At 37.3% G+C, this 18,225-nt stretch overlaps 1 protein-coding gene and 1 pseudogene across 1 annotated transcript in view; one reads left to right on the top strand and one right to left on the bottom strand.

Annotated features, from left to right (window-relative positions):
- KDM5A (lysine demethylase 5A) overlaps window positions 1-18,225 on the bottom strand; it is a 133,932-nt gene that overhangs the window by 56,579 nt on the left and 59,128 nt on the right. The window contains exons 12-18 of the mRNA XM_037064822.1: window positions 17,717-17,879; window positions 16,537-16,656; window positions 11,896-12,090; window positions 5,876-6,057; window positions 5,370-5,494; window positions 4,519-4,669; window positions 2,812-2,926 (exon numbers count right to left, since the gene is read on the bottom strand). Coding sequence (XP_036920717.1) covers window positions 2,812-2,926; window positions 4,519-4,669; window positions 5,370-5,494; window positions 5,876-6,057; window positions 11,896-12,090; window positions 16,537-16,656; window positions 17,717-17,879 — 1,051 coding nt within the window. The remainder of the gene's footprint in view (window positions 1-2,811; window positions 2,927-4,518; window positions 4,670-5,369; window positions 5,495-5,875; window positions 6,058-11,895; window positions 12,091-16,536; window positions 16,657-17,716; window positions 17,880-18,225) is intronic.
- LOC119000008 (aldo-keto reductase family 1 member B1-like) lies at window positions 414-1,500 on the top strand (annotated as a pseudogene).

The raw sequence follows: 18,225 nt of genomic DNA, 5'->3' as shown, positions 1-18,225 counted from the left end.
GGGAAACATGTTAAGAGGCTGGTTGCATTAATCTAAATGACAGATTCTAGTGGTTTAGAGTATAGTTTAAGCAATGGAGTTGATGACAAGTGGTTTACTTTGGCATACATCTTAGAGATAATAGCATTTCTTTACAGACTAGATATAGGGTAAAAAAGAAATAAAGAAATCAAGGATTTTGATTCATTAGAAGGCTTTTAAGAAGACTTTTATTCTGTAGAAAGGAATGGCAGTCAGAGCTGGAGACTGGAATAGTATACAGATAATATTTAATGTCTCTGGACACATAAAATATCAGGACCAAGACTAAAAAAAATGGCGCTGAGTCTCCTAATATACTCCACAATTAGAAGTCAAGACAAGGTCATGGTCCTTGGGCCTGGGTCTATTAAGCGCATCAGTCATAGCCAGCCATGCTCTCTGACGGCACCAAGATGCCCATCACAGGTCTGGGCACCTGGAAGTCCCCTCTAAGCAAAATGACGGAGGCTGCGAAGGTGGCAAATGATCTTGGATACCACCACACTGACTGTGCTCACATGTATCAGAACAAGAATAAAGGTGGGGCAGCCAACCAAGAGAAGCTCAAGGAGCAGGTAGTAAAGCGAAAGGACCTCTTCATCAGCAGCAAGCTGTGGTCCTTATACCATGAGAAAAGCCTGGTGAAGAGAGTCTGCCAGAATATGCTCAGAGACCTAAAGCTGGACTATCTTGACCTCACCCTTATCCTCAAACTGATTCACTGGCCAGTTTCAAGACCAGGAACAAATTTTTCCTGGTGGATGGGAAAAGCAATGTGATTCCCTCTGATACCCATATTTCGGTCACATGGGAGGCTGGTGGGTGAAGGGCTGATGAAAGCTACTGAAATCTTTTAACTTCAACCATCTCCAAATCAAGATCGTCAACAAACCTGACTTAAAATACAAGCCAGATCAAGTGCCAACTGTAACTCACTCAGAAGTTAATCCAGTATTGCCACTCCAAAGGAATTGTGGTTAAATGTCTACAGTCCTCTCGGCATTCTTGACAGGCCGTGGGTCAAGCCTGAGGACCCTTCCCTACTGGAAGATCTCAGAATCAAAGCTACAGCTAACAAATACAATAAAACCACAGCCCTGGTTCTGATCCGATTCCCCATGCAGAGGAATCTGGTCATGATCCCTAAGACTACGACACCTGAATGCAATGCTGATTTCTAACTGAGCAGTGTGAATATGACTACCTCACTCAGCTACAACAAGAACTAGAGGATGCCATGGTGAACTTTGTCTCCCATAGGAATTATTCCTTCAATGAAGAGTTCTGAAGTGTGTCTGCTTTCCCAAGACACCTGCTGCTGTCCTTCTTGACTCATTGTTCCCAAAAGTGGTGGCAGGACAGCCACCTGCAGACAAATCAGCAAGGGCGTGGCCAGCCTGGCATGAGGTCCGAAGAGCAGTCTGAGAAGATTAGAGGAATCTTCCAGTTTTCTTTGCCTTTCTTGTCCGATGGGAAAAGGACAACCTCAATACCCTTTTCTTTTTTTTTACCTTTTTGGTTTTTTTAAAATATTTTTTATTGATTATGCTATTACAGTTGTCCCATTTTCCCCTCTTCACTCCCCTCTACCTTGCACACCCCCTCTCACCCACATTCCTCCCCCTTTAGTACATGTCCATGTGTCATACATATAAGTTCTTTGGCTCCTACATTTCCCACACTGTTCTTACCCTCCCCCTTTCTATTTTCTACCTAACATCTATGCTACTTATTCTCTGTACCTTTTCCCCTCTCTTCTCCTCCCACTCCCCTGTTGGTAACCCTCCATGTGATCTCCATGTCTATGGTTCTGTTCCTGTTCTAGTTGTCTGCTTAGTTTGTTTGTGTTTTTGTTTTAGGTGTGGTTGTTAATAATTGTGAGTTTGCTGTCATTTTACTGTACATTTTTTTATCTTCTTTTTCTTAGATAAATCCCCTTAACATTTCATATGATAAGGGCTTGGTGAGATGAATCTACAAAGTGAAAAAGAGTGCCACTAACAATTTCATTTTGGCTGCCTGAAACTGTAATCCTTTCAGCCAGATTTCCCCCTGCCTCAAATGAAAAGTACTTGGAGAAAAAAGAGTCAAGCCAAGGGGAAAACAATCCACAAAGACTAAAGAAAAAGAATTGTGAATGAGTTAAGAAAACCAGAGACTATAACGTTACACATGTTTACAGAAGAAAATCTCTCAGGACTGAAAGTATGTTCAACTATCAAAATCCTCTTATGATCTGGAGTAGTCAAAACCACAATACAAGGTTTCACAAGTTGATAGCTTTGACAAAACCATTTTAGATATCCTACCTTCAGCCAAATCACAAAAACATACCACAAACTATCAAAAGATTACTAACTATTCAGATCAATATATCTGATTTATACTATGAATATATTTGATTTTATATATTCATTAAACCATAAAGGCCCTGGTAATGTCAGAATTCTTCATTTTTAAAGGTCATGAACTAATGACTCACTAATACATTCAAATTCTTTTAATTAATTTCTTGCACTTAAATTATGTCTAAGTTAAATGGGGCTTCCTATTCAAAATGTAGAAAAAAATTCTAAACTAGCCTTAACTCCAAATTTTAAATAGGGAATTACAAGCTAAGAATGATACAAAGAGATTCTTACTGTCTCTTAAAAAACGTTAAATAATAGCACTTATGTGAGAAAATAAACAAGCAGAAGAAAAACTAGGCTAGACACATTATTCTGTTTACCCAAAATTGTGGCCCATACTACAAAGGATATTACCCAATTAAAGACCGTAATACTCCACCTTTACTTGTCGAGCTTGGCTGATAACACATGGAAGACTAAAAAGTTGTTGGACAAAGGCCTTCAACTCTTCCACCGTCAGTTTGGTCCGAGTCCTCCCACAATCAGGGCTCTGCCTGATGTAAAATATAAAATAGTGCTGAGACATACATAAGAAAAATTCACAGTCATTTGGATATCAAAAGGGCTTCTAATCTCTTTATAATTCTCACACCTAAGCAATTCCAGAATAGTGTTTGATAAATTCTACTTACAATGGTGGTCATCACTTCCAAATTAGGTTTTTAGCTCTATAGTTAACAGCTTAAAGATTCAACTCCCAAAGTTAGAGTTTCTCCAATCTTGTAAGTATTAAAGATTTTAAATAATCAATGAATTCCTCACAGTAAAATATTAAGTTCACTGACAAAACAGAATCCTCTATCTCACAAAGCTTAATGAAGAAGGGCATCTATTATGGCTTAGAAAACAACCCTCTGAAACTGATTCAAAATTTTGTCGTATGTATATTTCTTTTAAAAAGGGTCCTTAAGCCTGGGCTGCTATGGCTCAGTGTATTGAGCACAGACCTATGAACCAAAGGGTGCTTGTTCCATTCCCAGTCAGGGCACATGCCCGGGTTGTAGGCCAAGTCCCCAGTAGGAGGCGCACGAGAGGCAACCACACATTGATATTTCTCTCCCCCCCTTCCCTTCTATCTAAAAATAAATAAATAATATCTTTTACATTAAAAAGAAACAAATACAAAGGGTCCCTAAGCTTTCATCAGATTTTCTAAGAGGTTCAGTGATCTAATAACAGGTGAAGATTTGCTGATCAATGTCTCTAGGAAAGGTTTCCTGGTAAAATAGCAGATAAAAATGTACAATTACCAATGTGCATTGCTACAGAAAAAGCCATTCAGATATAAAGAATGTGTTGGAATGAATATGAAACAATACTACAGAAAATGTAAAACACATGAATTACATTAAACCAAGGTTACATTCTTCTGTGCTCCTTGACTGCTTCCCCTGCATCCATCAAGGTTATTCTTTGCTGCCACCCTTCTTCAGCCTATAGCATTCTGTATTTATTTACAAATATTTATTGCATATCTACTGTGCATCAGGCATTGTTCTAAGCACAAGAAATATAGCAATGGAAAAATCTCTTGCATTCTAGTCTAGCATACATTCAAGTGGGACAAGGAAAGAAAGGAGACAGACAATAAGCACATTAGTATATCAGGAGTGGACCGAGCTAGGAGAAATAATGAATAATAAAAGAGTTGCAACTTTATAAAGGGCTGTCAGAGAAGGCCTCTACAAGAATGTGATATCTGCCTAAGACTTGAGAGAAGTGAGAGGACAAGACACTTGGATATTAGGGGAAGAGAACTCCAAGCAGAGGGAATAGCAGTGTGAAGGCCCTAAGGAGGAACACTTCTGGTGTGCATGAACAGTGCAAAGAAGAGGGTTGCAGAGTGAAACAAGAAAGAAAGAAAATAATAAATAGTGATGGAAAAAATTTAAAAATAAGAAATCCATAAAAAAGGGGGGGAGTGAATAGTAGGAGGTAATATTAGGGCATTATTAGAGGAGGGAGGGACATACATACTAGAAGTTAAAGATGATATAAGGCCTCAAAGGCAAGTTAAAATTTTGGCTATACTCCAGAAAAAAAGAAAAAAGGAAACCATTAAGAATTCAATGCTTCTCAGTCTTACCTGTGTTTCTGCTTTTTGCTCAGAAGCAACTGAGCCACAGAAGCACAGGTCTCAGCTTCCTTTACCGCATCCCTGAGTTTTCTAAAAAGATCATTCTCTGGGTATTTCCTATCCTCAGCATCTTCCAGCATTACCCGGAATTCAATCAAATCTGTAAAAATAAATAAAAAATGGTGTGGCTGGTGTAGCTCAGTGGGTTGGGTGTCATCCCCCAAACTGAAAAGTTACCAGTTCAATTCCCAGTCAGGGCACATGCCTGGGTTGTGGGCTAGGTCCCCAGTTAGGGACCTACAAGAAGCAACTGATCAATATTTCTCTCTCACATTGATGTTTTTCTCTTTTTCTCCCTCCTTTCCCCTCTCCTTAAAAATAAATAAAATCCTAATGAATAAATAGCCATATACTATGACCACAGACATAAAAAATCATTGAAAAATTTTCACTAACCTCTCTCAAGTCAGTGATCAATCTGTTACCAAAAACATACTGCAGCTGTGAAAAAAACCTCACCGATGCAATAAAAGCTTACTCCTAATTCTTACAGACAACGCCTTTTAGTTAAGGCAATTTTTCTTTCTCAATAAACCTTTAATGTTAGTCCACAGGTAACAATGGCTCCCAAAAATATCTACTGCAAGTTAGTTATCTGTCCCATTTTATATCAACATTTTCACTTGAAAAAAAAAAAGATTCTCAAACAGAAAATTAAGACCATAATCAACCAACCCATTAGTCTCAAATCTCATATGAAGCCTGAGATTTTTGCTTAATGAAGAAAAAACACATAAAACAAGGCCTCTTTCAAAGTCACAACAATTTTCATGTATGCATACAAAAGGAGGAAACTTAACCTTTCTTGTGGTTGAAGTTGGCAGATAATGCTTCTGTAACACGACTGACCCAACTGTCATAGGACTGTGCCCTGACTTTCACACCATATAGAAGAGAAGGGAGGTCCTCTAATGGGTAGCGATATCTAAAAATAAAACAAAAAATATGGAAATAAAAACTTCAAAAACCAACAACTTGAAAATAAATTAAATTTTAAGAACAATCAACTTAAGGAAAGTACAAGAGCCAGAGGAATAATGTCTTGGTACAAATACAGAGGAAATCAAAGAAGGCCACAGTTTTAACACAGGGAGAAATAAGAAGCATGTGAAATCAACTGACAAAGAAACTGATTTTACTTGCCAGGTATAGGGCCAACTTTACAAGATGGTCCTCAAGCAGGGAGGCAGATTAGATAAGCATTTGCCAGCCCAAACACAGGGAAAAAAAATTATGAAGGGCAACATTAGCACCTGATTTTAAAAGAAGGTAATGGAAGTATTACAAGAAACTTCTAGATGGATACCTCAGACATTTCTTCTGCATGGGGCAAGGGCAAAGATCATTTGGATGGTAGAGACACACAAGTCGTTCAGGATTACAGGAGCATGTGAGAGCAGAGAGAAAACACGTCGTTCTGCAGGCTGAACATTGTCGCTCATCATCAGGAACAAGTTCAAATACTTCTTCTTCTGACATTAAGACACCCTGAAATACAATTTATGTTATCAGATCAAGTCTTTCCAGACTTTCAAGCATCAAAGAATTTCCTTATTAAGTTTTTCTCTAGGGGTAACCTCTGAATTAAGATATAAACATAGAAGGTACAATGGCACTTCATCAAAATACTTTCGAGAAATAATCATTAGTATTTATTTTAAATAGAGATGACTAAACCTTGGTATCTACAAATGCATTATTACACTGATAAAATTTTTTAAACTACAAGGATGTTATTACTGCAAAGGTCAAAACAGTCAGGGAAGTTATATTTGGAGGGACTTGGAGGGTAAATGACAAAAGTTGTATTTCTTGACCAGAATTGTGATGACAACAACAAAGTTTATCATATAATAATTCATAAAACCAAATATTTGTTTTGTGTGTTTTTTATCTTCTCTCTAAAAGAAGAAAAAAATTATCCCCAAGGACAATACACCTTTGAACCAGACACATTAGTAATCTATTATCTAAAAATGACATTGAGATATATAAACATATATAAAGATAAAGAAGTATAAAATAAACTATGCGAACCACAAAATAATCTCCTTGAGCAAGGTATCAAAAAAAGTTCATCAGTATGCCACTTTAACAAACAACAACATCTGAAGTGGTATTTTACAAAGATTCCATTTAACATATAAGGGCTCACTTAACGGTTTCTACTTAGTTGAGCAAAGTACTTATAAACCTATTTCCACAATGAGAGCAAACTTTTTACACTTAATGTGGGACCTGATCTTTATTTTCACTGGCAGGCACAATCTAATTAGTAATTTGAACATATACTTTTTAAAAAATTAATTATGCTTTACTATTTGCTATTTTTTAAACATTTTATTGCTTTTATTTTTAGAGAGCGGGAAAGAGAAGGAGAAAGAGAGGGAGAGAAATGCGTGGTTACCTCTCATCTGCCCCCCACTACTGGCAACCTGGACTGAAACCTAGGCATGTGCCCTAGACTGGGAATCAAACCAGCAATCCCTTGGTTTGCAGGCCCACACTCAATCTACTGAACTACACAACAGCCAGGGCAACATATACTTTGTTTTGATATTGAATTAATCTCACTACACTCTCTTATCTTTCCACTTTCTCATATTAGCATTTAATATTTTCATTAAAAATTATTTTTATGCTACTTCCAGCCAAGATGGAGGCGTAGGTAGACACACTGTACCTCCTCACACAACCAAAAGAATAAACAATTTAAAAACAAAAAACAACCAGAACTGACAGAAAATGGAACTGTATGGAAGTCTGACAACCATAAATTTAAAGAAGACACACTCATCCAGACCAGTAGAAGGAGTGGAGTCAGGGAGCCGGGAGAAGAGGACTTGCAGCAAGGAGGTGGCTGGCAGACCCAAGAGGCGGTGGACTATGGAACTGGGAGCAGCTTGCAAGGCTGCAGCTGGTCAGCAAGGCAGTGACTTGCAGACCGGGTGGTCCTACATTCGCATGCAGATAAACCAGGTGAAACTGGGGAGTGGGTCAGACTGCACAACCCAGGGCTGCAGCTCAGGGAAATAAAGCCTCAAACCACTGATTGAAACCACCCGCGGAGATTGAGATGTCGTGAGAGACTCCCAGCCTCACAGGAGAGTTTGCTGGAAAGACCTGCAGGGTCCTAGAACATACACAAACCCACCCATATGGTAATCAGCACCAGAAGGGCCTAACTGGCTTGTGGGAAGCGGGGGAAGTGACTAAAATCCCACAGAGAGCGAAGAAAGCACCATTGTTCCCTCTCAGACCCCTGCCCCACATACAGCATCACAACCCAGCAATGTGGGCTGCCCCACCCTGATGAACAACTAAGGCTCCGCCCCTCACTATGTAATAGGCACAAGACAAAACAAATGGCCCAAACAAGAGAACAGATCAAAGCTCCAGAAAAAATACAACTAAGCTATGAAGAGGTAGCCAACCTATCAGATGCATAGCTCAAAGCACTGGTGATCAGGATGCTCACAGAACTGGATGATTTTGGCCGCAAATTAGATGAAAAAACGAAGCCTATGCTAAGTGAAATAAAGGAAAATGTACAGGGAACCAATAGTGATGAGAAGGAAACTGGAACTCAAATCAACTGGGACTCTTTCAAGAGTGGGACTCCTTCTTCCTTCTGGTGCGGACCAGAAGGAAGAAAGAAACATCCAACCAGAAAAGAATGAAGAAACAAGAATTCAAAAAAATGAGGAAAGGCTTAGGAAACTCCAGGACATCTTTACAAGTTCCAACATACAAATTATAGGCGTACCAGAAGGAGAAGAGGAAGAGCAACAAGTGGAAGTTATTTGAACAAATAATAAAGGAGAACTTTCCCAATCTGGCAAAGGCAATAGACTTCCAAGAAGTTCAGGAGGCTCAGGGTCCCAAAGAAGTTGGACCCAAGAAGGAACACACCAAGGCACATCATAATTACATTAGCCAAGATTAAAATGAAGGACAAAATCCTAGAAGCAGCAAGAGAAAAGGAGGCAGTTACCTACAAAGGAGTTCCCATCAGACTGTCAGCTGATTTCTCAAAAGGGACCTTATGGCAAGAAGGGGCTGGAGAGAAGTATTCTAAGCCATGAAATCCAAAGACCTACATCCAAGATGACTCTGTCCAGCAAAGCTCTCATTTAGAATGGAAGGGCAGATAAAGTGCTTCCCAGATAAAATCAGGTTAAAGGAGTTCATCAATATCCAGCCCTAATTATATGAAATGTTAAAGGGACTTATCTAAGGAAAAGATAAAAAATATGAACTGTAAAATGACAACAAGCTTACACTTATTAACTGAACCTAAAACAAAAATCAAACTAAACAAACAACTAGAAGAGGAATCACAGAAACGGAAATCAAATATGGAGGGTTAACCACAGAGGAGTGGAAGGGGGAGAGAGGGGGAAAAAGGTACAGAAAATAAGTAGCATAAATGGCAGGTACAAAATAGACAGACAGAGGCTAAAAACAGTATAGGAAATGTAGATGCCAAAAAACTTGCATGTACAATCCCTGGACGTGAACTATGGCCAGGGGGAAAGCAGGGGGGAGGGGGTGTGCAGGATGAAGGGGAATAAAGGGAGGGAAAATGGAACAACTGTAATAACATAATCAAGAATATAAATAGATATAATTAATTAATTAAATATAACAGTATTTTCAATAGAAACTTGTTGCTTTATTTCTACCTACTAATTATTCTTGGTTCAAGTTCTCCTAAGTACTTGAAATTATAAGAGACATATGATACAAGACAATAAATTTTGATCCATATCTCATTCATTCCTCATTCAAAAATTAACCTGAAATAGATGAAAAATCTGGCTATGAGAACTAAAACTATAAAATACTTGTGGAAAGCATAGGACAAAGTCTTTGTGATCTTGCATTAAGCAAAGGTTTCTTAAATATAACCAAAAGCACAAGCCATGAAAGAAAAACTGATAAACTAAATTTCATAAAAATTAAGAACTTCTGCTCTTTAAAAAAAATATTGTTAAGTAATGGGTAAGACAAGCCACAGACTGGAAGAAAATACTTCCAAATTACATATCTGATGAAGAATTTACATCCAGAATATATAAAAAACTCTCAAAATTCAATAAGAAAACCACCCAATTTTTAAAAGCTGGGCAAACCAAACTGATGATTGTGGGGGTGGGGGACATTGGGAAGCTGGGTAAAAAAGCAAAGAGATTAAGAAGTACAAAATGACAGTTACAAAATAATCATGAAGGTGTAGAGTATAAGGAAAATAGTAATTTTGTAATAACCATGTATAGTGCCTGGTGGGTACTAGACCTATCAAGTGGATCACTTCACAAGCTATGTAATATCTCACCACTATGCTATATACCTGAAAGTATTATAAAATAATATTGAATGTCAACTATAATTGAAAATAAAAAGGTTAGGCAAAAAAATTTAATCTCTTCCCCTAAAGATACATAACAGCTATAAGCACAGAAGAATGTATTCAAAATCATCAGCCATTACAATGAAAACTATAATGAAATACCACTACAAACCTATTAACAAGTTAAAAAGACTAACCATACCAAGTGTCAATGACAATGTAGCACAAGCAGAATGCTTACATACTGTTGGTGGAAATGTAAAGTGATACAACCTCTTCAGAATAGTTTGTCAGTTTCTATTTTACAAAAGAATTAAACACACAGATACCATATGACCAGCCATTCCACTGCTAGAATTTACCCAAGAAATAAAAACATGTCAATATAAAAATCTGTACAGAAATGTTCACAACAGTTTCATTTGTAACAGGGAAAAACCAAAAACAATTTATTTATTTTTATTTTTAAAGATTATTTATTTATCTATTTACTTATTTTTAGAGAGAGAGAGAAAGGGAAGGAGAAAGAGAGGGAGAAAAACATCATTGTGTGGTTGCCTCTCAAGCACTCCCTACTGGGGACCTGGCCCCCAAACCAGACATGTGCCCTGACGGGGATCAAACTAGCAACCCTTTGGTTCACAGGTCTGTGCTCAATACACTGAGCTACGCCAACCAGGGAAACCAAAAACAATTTAAAAGATTTATTTACTTTTTATAGAGAGAGAGGGGGGAAGAGAGAAACATCAATTAGTTGCCTCTCACAGCACCCCATCTGGGGACCGAACCCACAACCAAAGCACGTGCCCTGCCTGGGAATTGAACTGGTGGCCTTTTGGTCTGCAGAATGACACCCAACCAACTGAGCCACACTGGCTTGGGCTAAAACAATTAAAATGTTCATTCACAAGTGACTGGATAAACAAACTGTGGTATGTCCATTCAATGTAATACTCTTAGCAATAAAAAGGTATATACTATTAATTCATGTAACAGCGTGACTAAATCTCAAGGTATTTGTGCTAAGTGAAAGAAATCAGATAAAAAGTATAAATTACATAATTCAATTTAAAAAAACACTCTAAAAAAGGTGAACTAAAAGTAGGATAGTGTTTTCCTATAAAGGGTGAGTGGGGTCGGATGGAACAAGAGGAAAGGATCACAAAGGGGCATAAAGGAAACTTCTGAAGGTGATATGCTCATTATCTTGATTGTGACAAATGTTTCACAAGTATATTCAAACACAAAATTATACACTACAAACATACTGTATACTGTATATCAATTATATTTGAACAAAGCTGTTCAAAAATGGAAATAGAATATCTAGGTAGAGAAAGCAAGCTGTGCAAGAGCAGAAGGGAGCAAGTCACAAATCTAGTGCAACTAGCTACAAAAGGAGGGGTCAGGGAGATTGGGCCAAGATGGAGATAAAGACAGATTTTCTCACATTGCTCCCATTTCAATGTGATAAATGTTTAGCTTATTCTAAGCATTCAACTCCCAACCCTTGGTTATTCAGTTCTTTCTACTCATTAAATTACTTAGAAGAAGGAGAAATAGTAGACAGATTAATTTTCAAGTTACATTTTTGGGGACTGACAGTCCATAATCCCCATAAATGTAACTTTCATTCAGTTAGAAAGCTCAGAGAGAAAAGAAAGGTTTGAACTTTCTTGTTTAAAGAAATAATACTACATGTAGAAGACTTTTTAAAAAATAAACATACACCTAAGAAATTCTACCTGAGGACGCCATTTTTAACAACCTAGAGATGATGACATAAGATTCTTAAAAAATTTTCAAGTTGAAGAAACCAAAATGACAAGTATAAAAATATGAAACGTTTTCCAAACTAATGATATTTGTGTTCAACTTCTAAAAAGATCAAAAACAAAATGCATTTTATAGGTTCAGTTTTTTATATTCCATAACCAGTATTAAATACAAGGAAATGTGTTCAGCAAACTCACCATTTGCACCACAGCCTCCCTTAATTGTGTCTCTTCCTCAGTCATCAGAGTCAATTCTTTGCACACCATGGCAGCCAGCCCCACATCCAAGCATTCCGGATCTGCTGCCATTTTGAAAATGAGTTCTTCATGTGAAAAGACACAATGGCGCCTTAGCCGGCGGTAATGATTGACACACTGACGGCCAATGGGCAACTGAAAACGACAAAATTCTCAAATTAAATTACTTGCTTGTAACATATTCCAGAACAGAACCACTATTTACCCTCCAAAGCCTTCCTTTTATTATAAAGAAGACAGAGTAACGAACTCCACTTGAACATAAGAAGTAATGGTAAATATTAAACTTCTATGGCCCAGCAGGAATTTTGATTCCCATAATTATGAGCTGCTAAACTTCTGGCATAAGCTGCTGATTTTCTACTCATTATATACATCAAGAAATATGAGTTCCTTTATATAAATAAATGAGGCAGCAAACGTTTAGACCAGGCTAACGTAAAACTGCCATTATAGAAACAAAGAGAAAAAAATCAGGCTATAAAAGGTTAAGTGGACATATTCAGCATTGAAGATTCTACAGAACAAAAAGAACAGTTGTTATAAGTATCCCAAAAAAAAGGAAGGGTGGGAGGGACGGGGTAAAAAAGGAAGAGAGCACTATTTAAGCAATTCATACTGACCGACTTAATTTTTTTCATTGAAAGCTAGAGATTTTTTAATTTTTTAAAATATATTTTATTGATTATACCATTACAGTTGTTGTTCTATTCCCCCCTTCATTCTCCTACACCCTGCACACCCCCTCCCCCACCATTCCCCCCCTTAGTTTATGACCAGGTATCTCAAGTTCATTAGATTCTACATTTCCCCTACTATTCCTGCACTTCCCCCTATCTATTTTCTACCTACTGTCTATGCTATTTTCTGTACCTTCTCCCCTCTTCTCCTCCTCCCACTCCCCTGTTGCTAACCCTCCATATGTTCTTCATTTCTATGGTTCTGCTCCTGATCTAGCTGTCCTCTTGGTTTGCTTTTGTTTTAGGTGTGGTTGTTAGTAAATATGAGTTTGCTGTCCTTTCACTGTTCACATTTTTCATCTTCTTTTTCTTAGATAAGTCCCTTTAGCATTTCATATAATAAGGGTTTGGTGATGATGACTCCTTGAATTTGATCTTATCTGAGAAGCACTTTATCTATCCTTCCATTCTAAATGAAAACTTTGCTGGACAGAGCAATCTTGGATGTAGGTCTTTGGATTTCATGACTTGGAATACTTCTTTCCAGCTCCTTCTTCCCTGTAGGGTCTCTTTTGAGAAATCCGCTGACAGTCTGATGGGAACTTCTTTGTAGATGACTGTCCCCTTATCTCTTGCTGCTTCTAGTATCCTCTCCTTCATTTTAATCTTGGCTAATGTAATTATGATGTGCCTTGGTGTGTTCCTTCTTGGGTCCAACTTCTTTGGGACTCTCTGAGCTTCCTGGATTTCTTGGAAGTCTATTTCCTTTGTCAGACTGGGGAAGTTCTCCTTTATTATTTGTTCAAATATGTTTTCCACTCGAGGCTGTATCTTTCCCCCTTCTGGTACCCCTGTAATTCGGATGTTGGAATGTTTAAAGATGTCCTGGAGGTTCCTAAGCCTCTCCTCATTTTTTTGAATTCTTGTTTCTTTATTCTTTTCTGGTTGGATGTTTTGTTCTTCCTTCTGGTCCACTCCATGGATTTGAGTCCCAGGTTCCTTTCCATCACTATTGGTTTCCTGTGCATTTCCCTTCATTTCACTTAGTTTAGCCTTCATATGTTCCTCTAATTTGTGACTATAATCAACCAGTTCTGTGAGCATCCTGATCACCAGTGTCTTGAATTGTGCATCTGAGAGGTTCGCTATTTCCTGGTTGTTTAGAGTTATCGGCTTTGGGGCTTTGAGTTCTTCTTGAGCCATATTTTGGACTGTTCATGCCTGTTACGTATCAGGAGTGGAGCCCTAGGTGTTCACCAGGGAAGGGCAACTCAGTCGCTGGGTTTTGACACTGTATGTAGGGGCGGGGTCAAAGGAAATCAATGGCGGGCCACATGGTCCGTCTCACTGCTCACTCCTTTGCTCGGTTTATCTTCGTGTGTGTGTGCGCGCGCGCGTGCCAATATGCAACCACACTCAGCCTGCCCCGGACCCACACTGGGTCCTCGATGCTACCCCAGCTGCCTGCGCACCTGGGTGAGCTGGGTCCCACCTGGGTCGCCTGGTTCGCCTGGGTCAGGGGATCCTTCCTGCCCGACCCTGCTCTGCTGCTGGCTCCGCCCCTCTTACCGATCCAGGTTGAACAGTTCGTAGTTGTCAGACTTCCGTATAGTTCAGTTTTCTGTTCTTTGGCTGCGTCTTTGTTTACTAAACCTTTGTTGTATTCAAACTTGGTTGTGGGAGAAGGCACAGTGTTTCCACCTACGCCTCCATCTTGGCAGAAGTCTCTGACTTTTAATTTTTTTAATGAGGACCAATGCAAAAGATGATTTAGATTTTTGGCATCTAGGAATTCTTTTAAAAGTCTGGTCTACAGTAAATTCAAGATAAAAGCATAAGATTACGTACTTTATTTTCCTTAAGAGAGATAAATTACTAATTACTCTTCAAAAGCCACAGATATACTCTATAAGATGAATTATAAAAATTTTTGTAACCATCAAGCTTTAGTTTAAACCAAATAATAATATTGCTATCAAATACACATACATACACATACATTCTCTCTCAACTTCTTCCCTATACTCTAGCTGAAAAACTTGGGTGGCTAAAAGGAGTTTTTGTTTGTATTTGAAAACTGCAACATAAAATAGAAAAAATTTCAAAAATGAACATTTAAGACCCATCTAGAATTCACCCCCATTTTCTGAAAGGAATCATAAGAACCATAGTTCAGGAGTCCGAGACTATCTCTGAATCAAGCAGTTATTTTCATACTCTTTCAAAGAAACAAACTTTTCTAAGAAAATACATATATTGAGCTTATGATTAGCAAATATTTGTCAATAATATCCAACTCTTTCATTTCTTAATTCTTACATATTTACTCTTCAAACATTTTTTAAAGATTTTATTTATTTATTTTTAGAGGGGAAGGGAAGGAAAGAGGGAAAGAAATATCAATGTGTGGTTGCCTCTCATGCATCCCCTTCCAGGAACTGGCCTGCAACCCAGGCATGTGCCCTGACTGGGAATCGTTGTTTAGTCCGCAGGCCCGCACTCAATCCACTAAGCTACACCAGCGAGGGCTCAAACATTTCTTATATAGCTTTAATACAAGGGCAAGAAAGAGAAAAACAAAACTGGGATTTGCAGTTCTTAATTACTACAATATGTAAGAAGCCACATAAAAGAGCTGATTTATTTAACTACTGGCTTATAAAAATTAGTACCATCATTTTATTCCACATATAAAGCTGCTATATGTAACTTTTCATTTATATCACTACCTTCCTCTATAGAGCAGTATCAAGAGCTTTTACATACATTATTTCAGTTGTTTGAGGTTATTTCATGGATCAGTACCTTTATATACCAGGTAATAAAACCTAGGCCCAGGGAAATTTAAAAAGCTACCCAAGGTCAAATATCAATAATAGCAAGTTAAAGGCAAAAACAATCTCTTACTCATCTCTGAATCATCTCCATTTCCCACCCCACACCTAACCAAGCAAGAAATAAATCATAAGCAATAAAAGCTGAATTTTTTAAATAGAGCTCAAACTCAGGGCAAAGTCCTAAGTTTGGTTTTGCTCTTGCTGCTTCCTAAGTCCAATGAGAAAGAAGTTTAAAATTACTAGATCAAATAAGATTGTTCACTGTATCATTTCATTCACTAACCAAGGAAACAAAAAATGGTTAATCATGAAATTTAATAAACTAAGATGCCCAGAGAAAACATAAGATCCATTATTACTAAAGGCCATTCCTCAAAATGTTGAGAGGTGACAGAAACATCACTAAAGGAAAAAGTCAAAGAGTGTATTATATATTTGCAGTCTTTCCCAACCAATATGACATGATTATAATGAGTATTTATTTGATAATTAGCTTATACGAAAGCAAAATAGCAATCATTGGCATTACCGTTTAAACAGAAGTACAGCCTGTAGAGATTTTAGTATTATAGTTACTCTTTAAAATAATTTTTTAAAACGTGAATATAGAAAACATAAAATGGAAGAGAGAATAAAAATCATGAAATTGTTCATCAAAAGAGTAAAACAGGGACATTTTAAAATAAAAGCACAGATCTAGATATTTGAAAATATGGTAGAATGAATTCTTATTAAAAGGTCTAGTCATCTCTATAAAATCCAAAGGTGCTCAGAGGAAGCAAAGACTAAAAGAAACATATCCTCTCAGAAAAGATTCAGAAAATATGAACTATTTAAAATTCAAACAGAATGGGGCAAATAATGAATAAGAAGTAAAGAACCATGATATCTTCCAAATAAAAACCATAATGGGAACTCTGAACTCTGCAAATTACTACAGCCACTCCAATCTGTACTGAAATATTCATGAACCCTACCCTCCCCAGCTAAGGAAATATGGCAACTAAGATGCATTTTCCAGGGATGTTAGTAGACGTACAACAGCTACTTGCTATAGAACAGACCCAGTCAGCAGTACAGAAGTTCACAGCTTCAGCGAAGTTGTAGCCCTGATTAAATCCAGAATGATAGGCACGGGGAAACGTCACAACAAACTCGCCAGCACACTGATTGGTCCTGTACACCTAAGTGTAAATTCAAAACAGTGATACAAAACAAAATAAAAACAAAAAAGAGGGTGACAGATTTGATCAGTCAGTTTCAGAACCATTTTGTAAAATTGAAAATAACAGAGCATTAACCTGATACACATCAGAAAATAGTATCAAGCTTAAGAAGCAGCCAGAATTCTACCTTCTTAAAATAGTCACTGATAACAAGTTATGATAATTCATGACAAAAACTAAAAGAAATTCTCAAAGAGAGAGTTACTCTCACTGAGCCACTAGTTTCCTAAGTTGATAGAATTTTTGCAGTTAAGAGAATTTAATTCTTTTTATTCTTGTGTTGTAAAGGAAGGAACTTCCTCCCATTCTTGAATTAATTTTTTAGAAAGAAACTAACTGATTAGCTCATTATGTATTATGGAGAAATCCCCATGTTTCCTAAATCTCATTTCATTGTGTAATACTATGTATCTTATGAAAAGGCCTATATCCTAGTATAAATTCACTCTATAAAGACAAGTAACACTCCCACTAATCTAGCCTCATTGGGGTTATGATGAGTGTCTGACTGTATGTAACAAATACCAAATTTACACTTTATCAGGTATTAGTAGCTTAAATTTAATAATCATTTTCAAAACTAAGTTGAAAAGTTGAAAAAATATTCATGTATGTTTACTTCATCATCTCATGTGGAATAAACCTGTGAAATCTTTATAAAAAGTATATATGATTTCCAAAAGAATGAACATTAGTTATTAGAACTACCACTTAAAATACTTTTGTTAGAGATAATAAAGAATATGATTTTTGTTAAAACCAAGATATAATAGTTTACTGAAAGCAAAAGGTTATTTTTATAGTTATCTATACATAAAGTACAATTCATACTTTAACACACCTCCTTTCTTAATCAAATAGATGTCCCTTCAGAGTGTAAATTCTAATTTAGCTAGAAGAAGACATGATCTTTTACTTCCAGTTATAAAACAAAGCATTTATTGCAACTATCTATCTAATCAAAAGCTAAAATAACTCTTAATTTAAAATACTGAAAGGAGACACAAAAAAAACTCACAGGCACACCATGCTCCATTAGCACATTGGGGTTCATGATGGTGACTAACTGATGTAGAAGATCAGGCTGAGATTCAAATAACTCGGGGGCCAGCTCCCTCATCACCTCCTCCAGTTGTTCTGCAGCATGAGATGGCACACCATACCATGTCTTTGGCTCCCCCCTAGCAAAAGAAATAACTGTTTAGCTAGGTAGAGCATGGTGCCAATGAGGCCAGTGTGTCTGAAGCAAATCCACTAAATTATAATTAACTGTCTTGTTTCAAACAGCCACAGACTGTAAGCCCTGAATCCTGGCAACCATCTCATAAAGCTGTGCTATTGTTTGTAATAGATACATACTGATCACTCTTAAAAAAACAATTCAAAACACATGAACTCCTTAAGGTGCACCAGTAAATAGTATCTTCAAACAGGAAAGAAACTACATAAAAAGTACACACTGTTCCAAAGGATACTGAAATACTTCCTTGATTCATAGGTCCACTGAACATTCTTATTATCACCAAA

This window comes from Sturnira hondurensis, unplaced genomic scaffold (assembly GCF_014824575.4).
Source record: "Sturnira hondurensis isolate 20B ecotype Veracruz unplaced genomic scaffold, ASM1482457v3 Scaffold0015509, whole genome shotgun sequence".
NCBI lineage: Eukaryota > Metazoa > Chordata > Mammalia > Chiroptera > Phyllostomidae > Sturnira > Sturnira hondurensis.
This window is presented reverse-complemented; position numbering and strand designations above follow the sequence as displayed.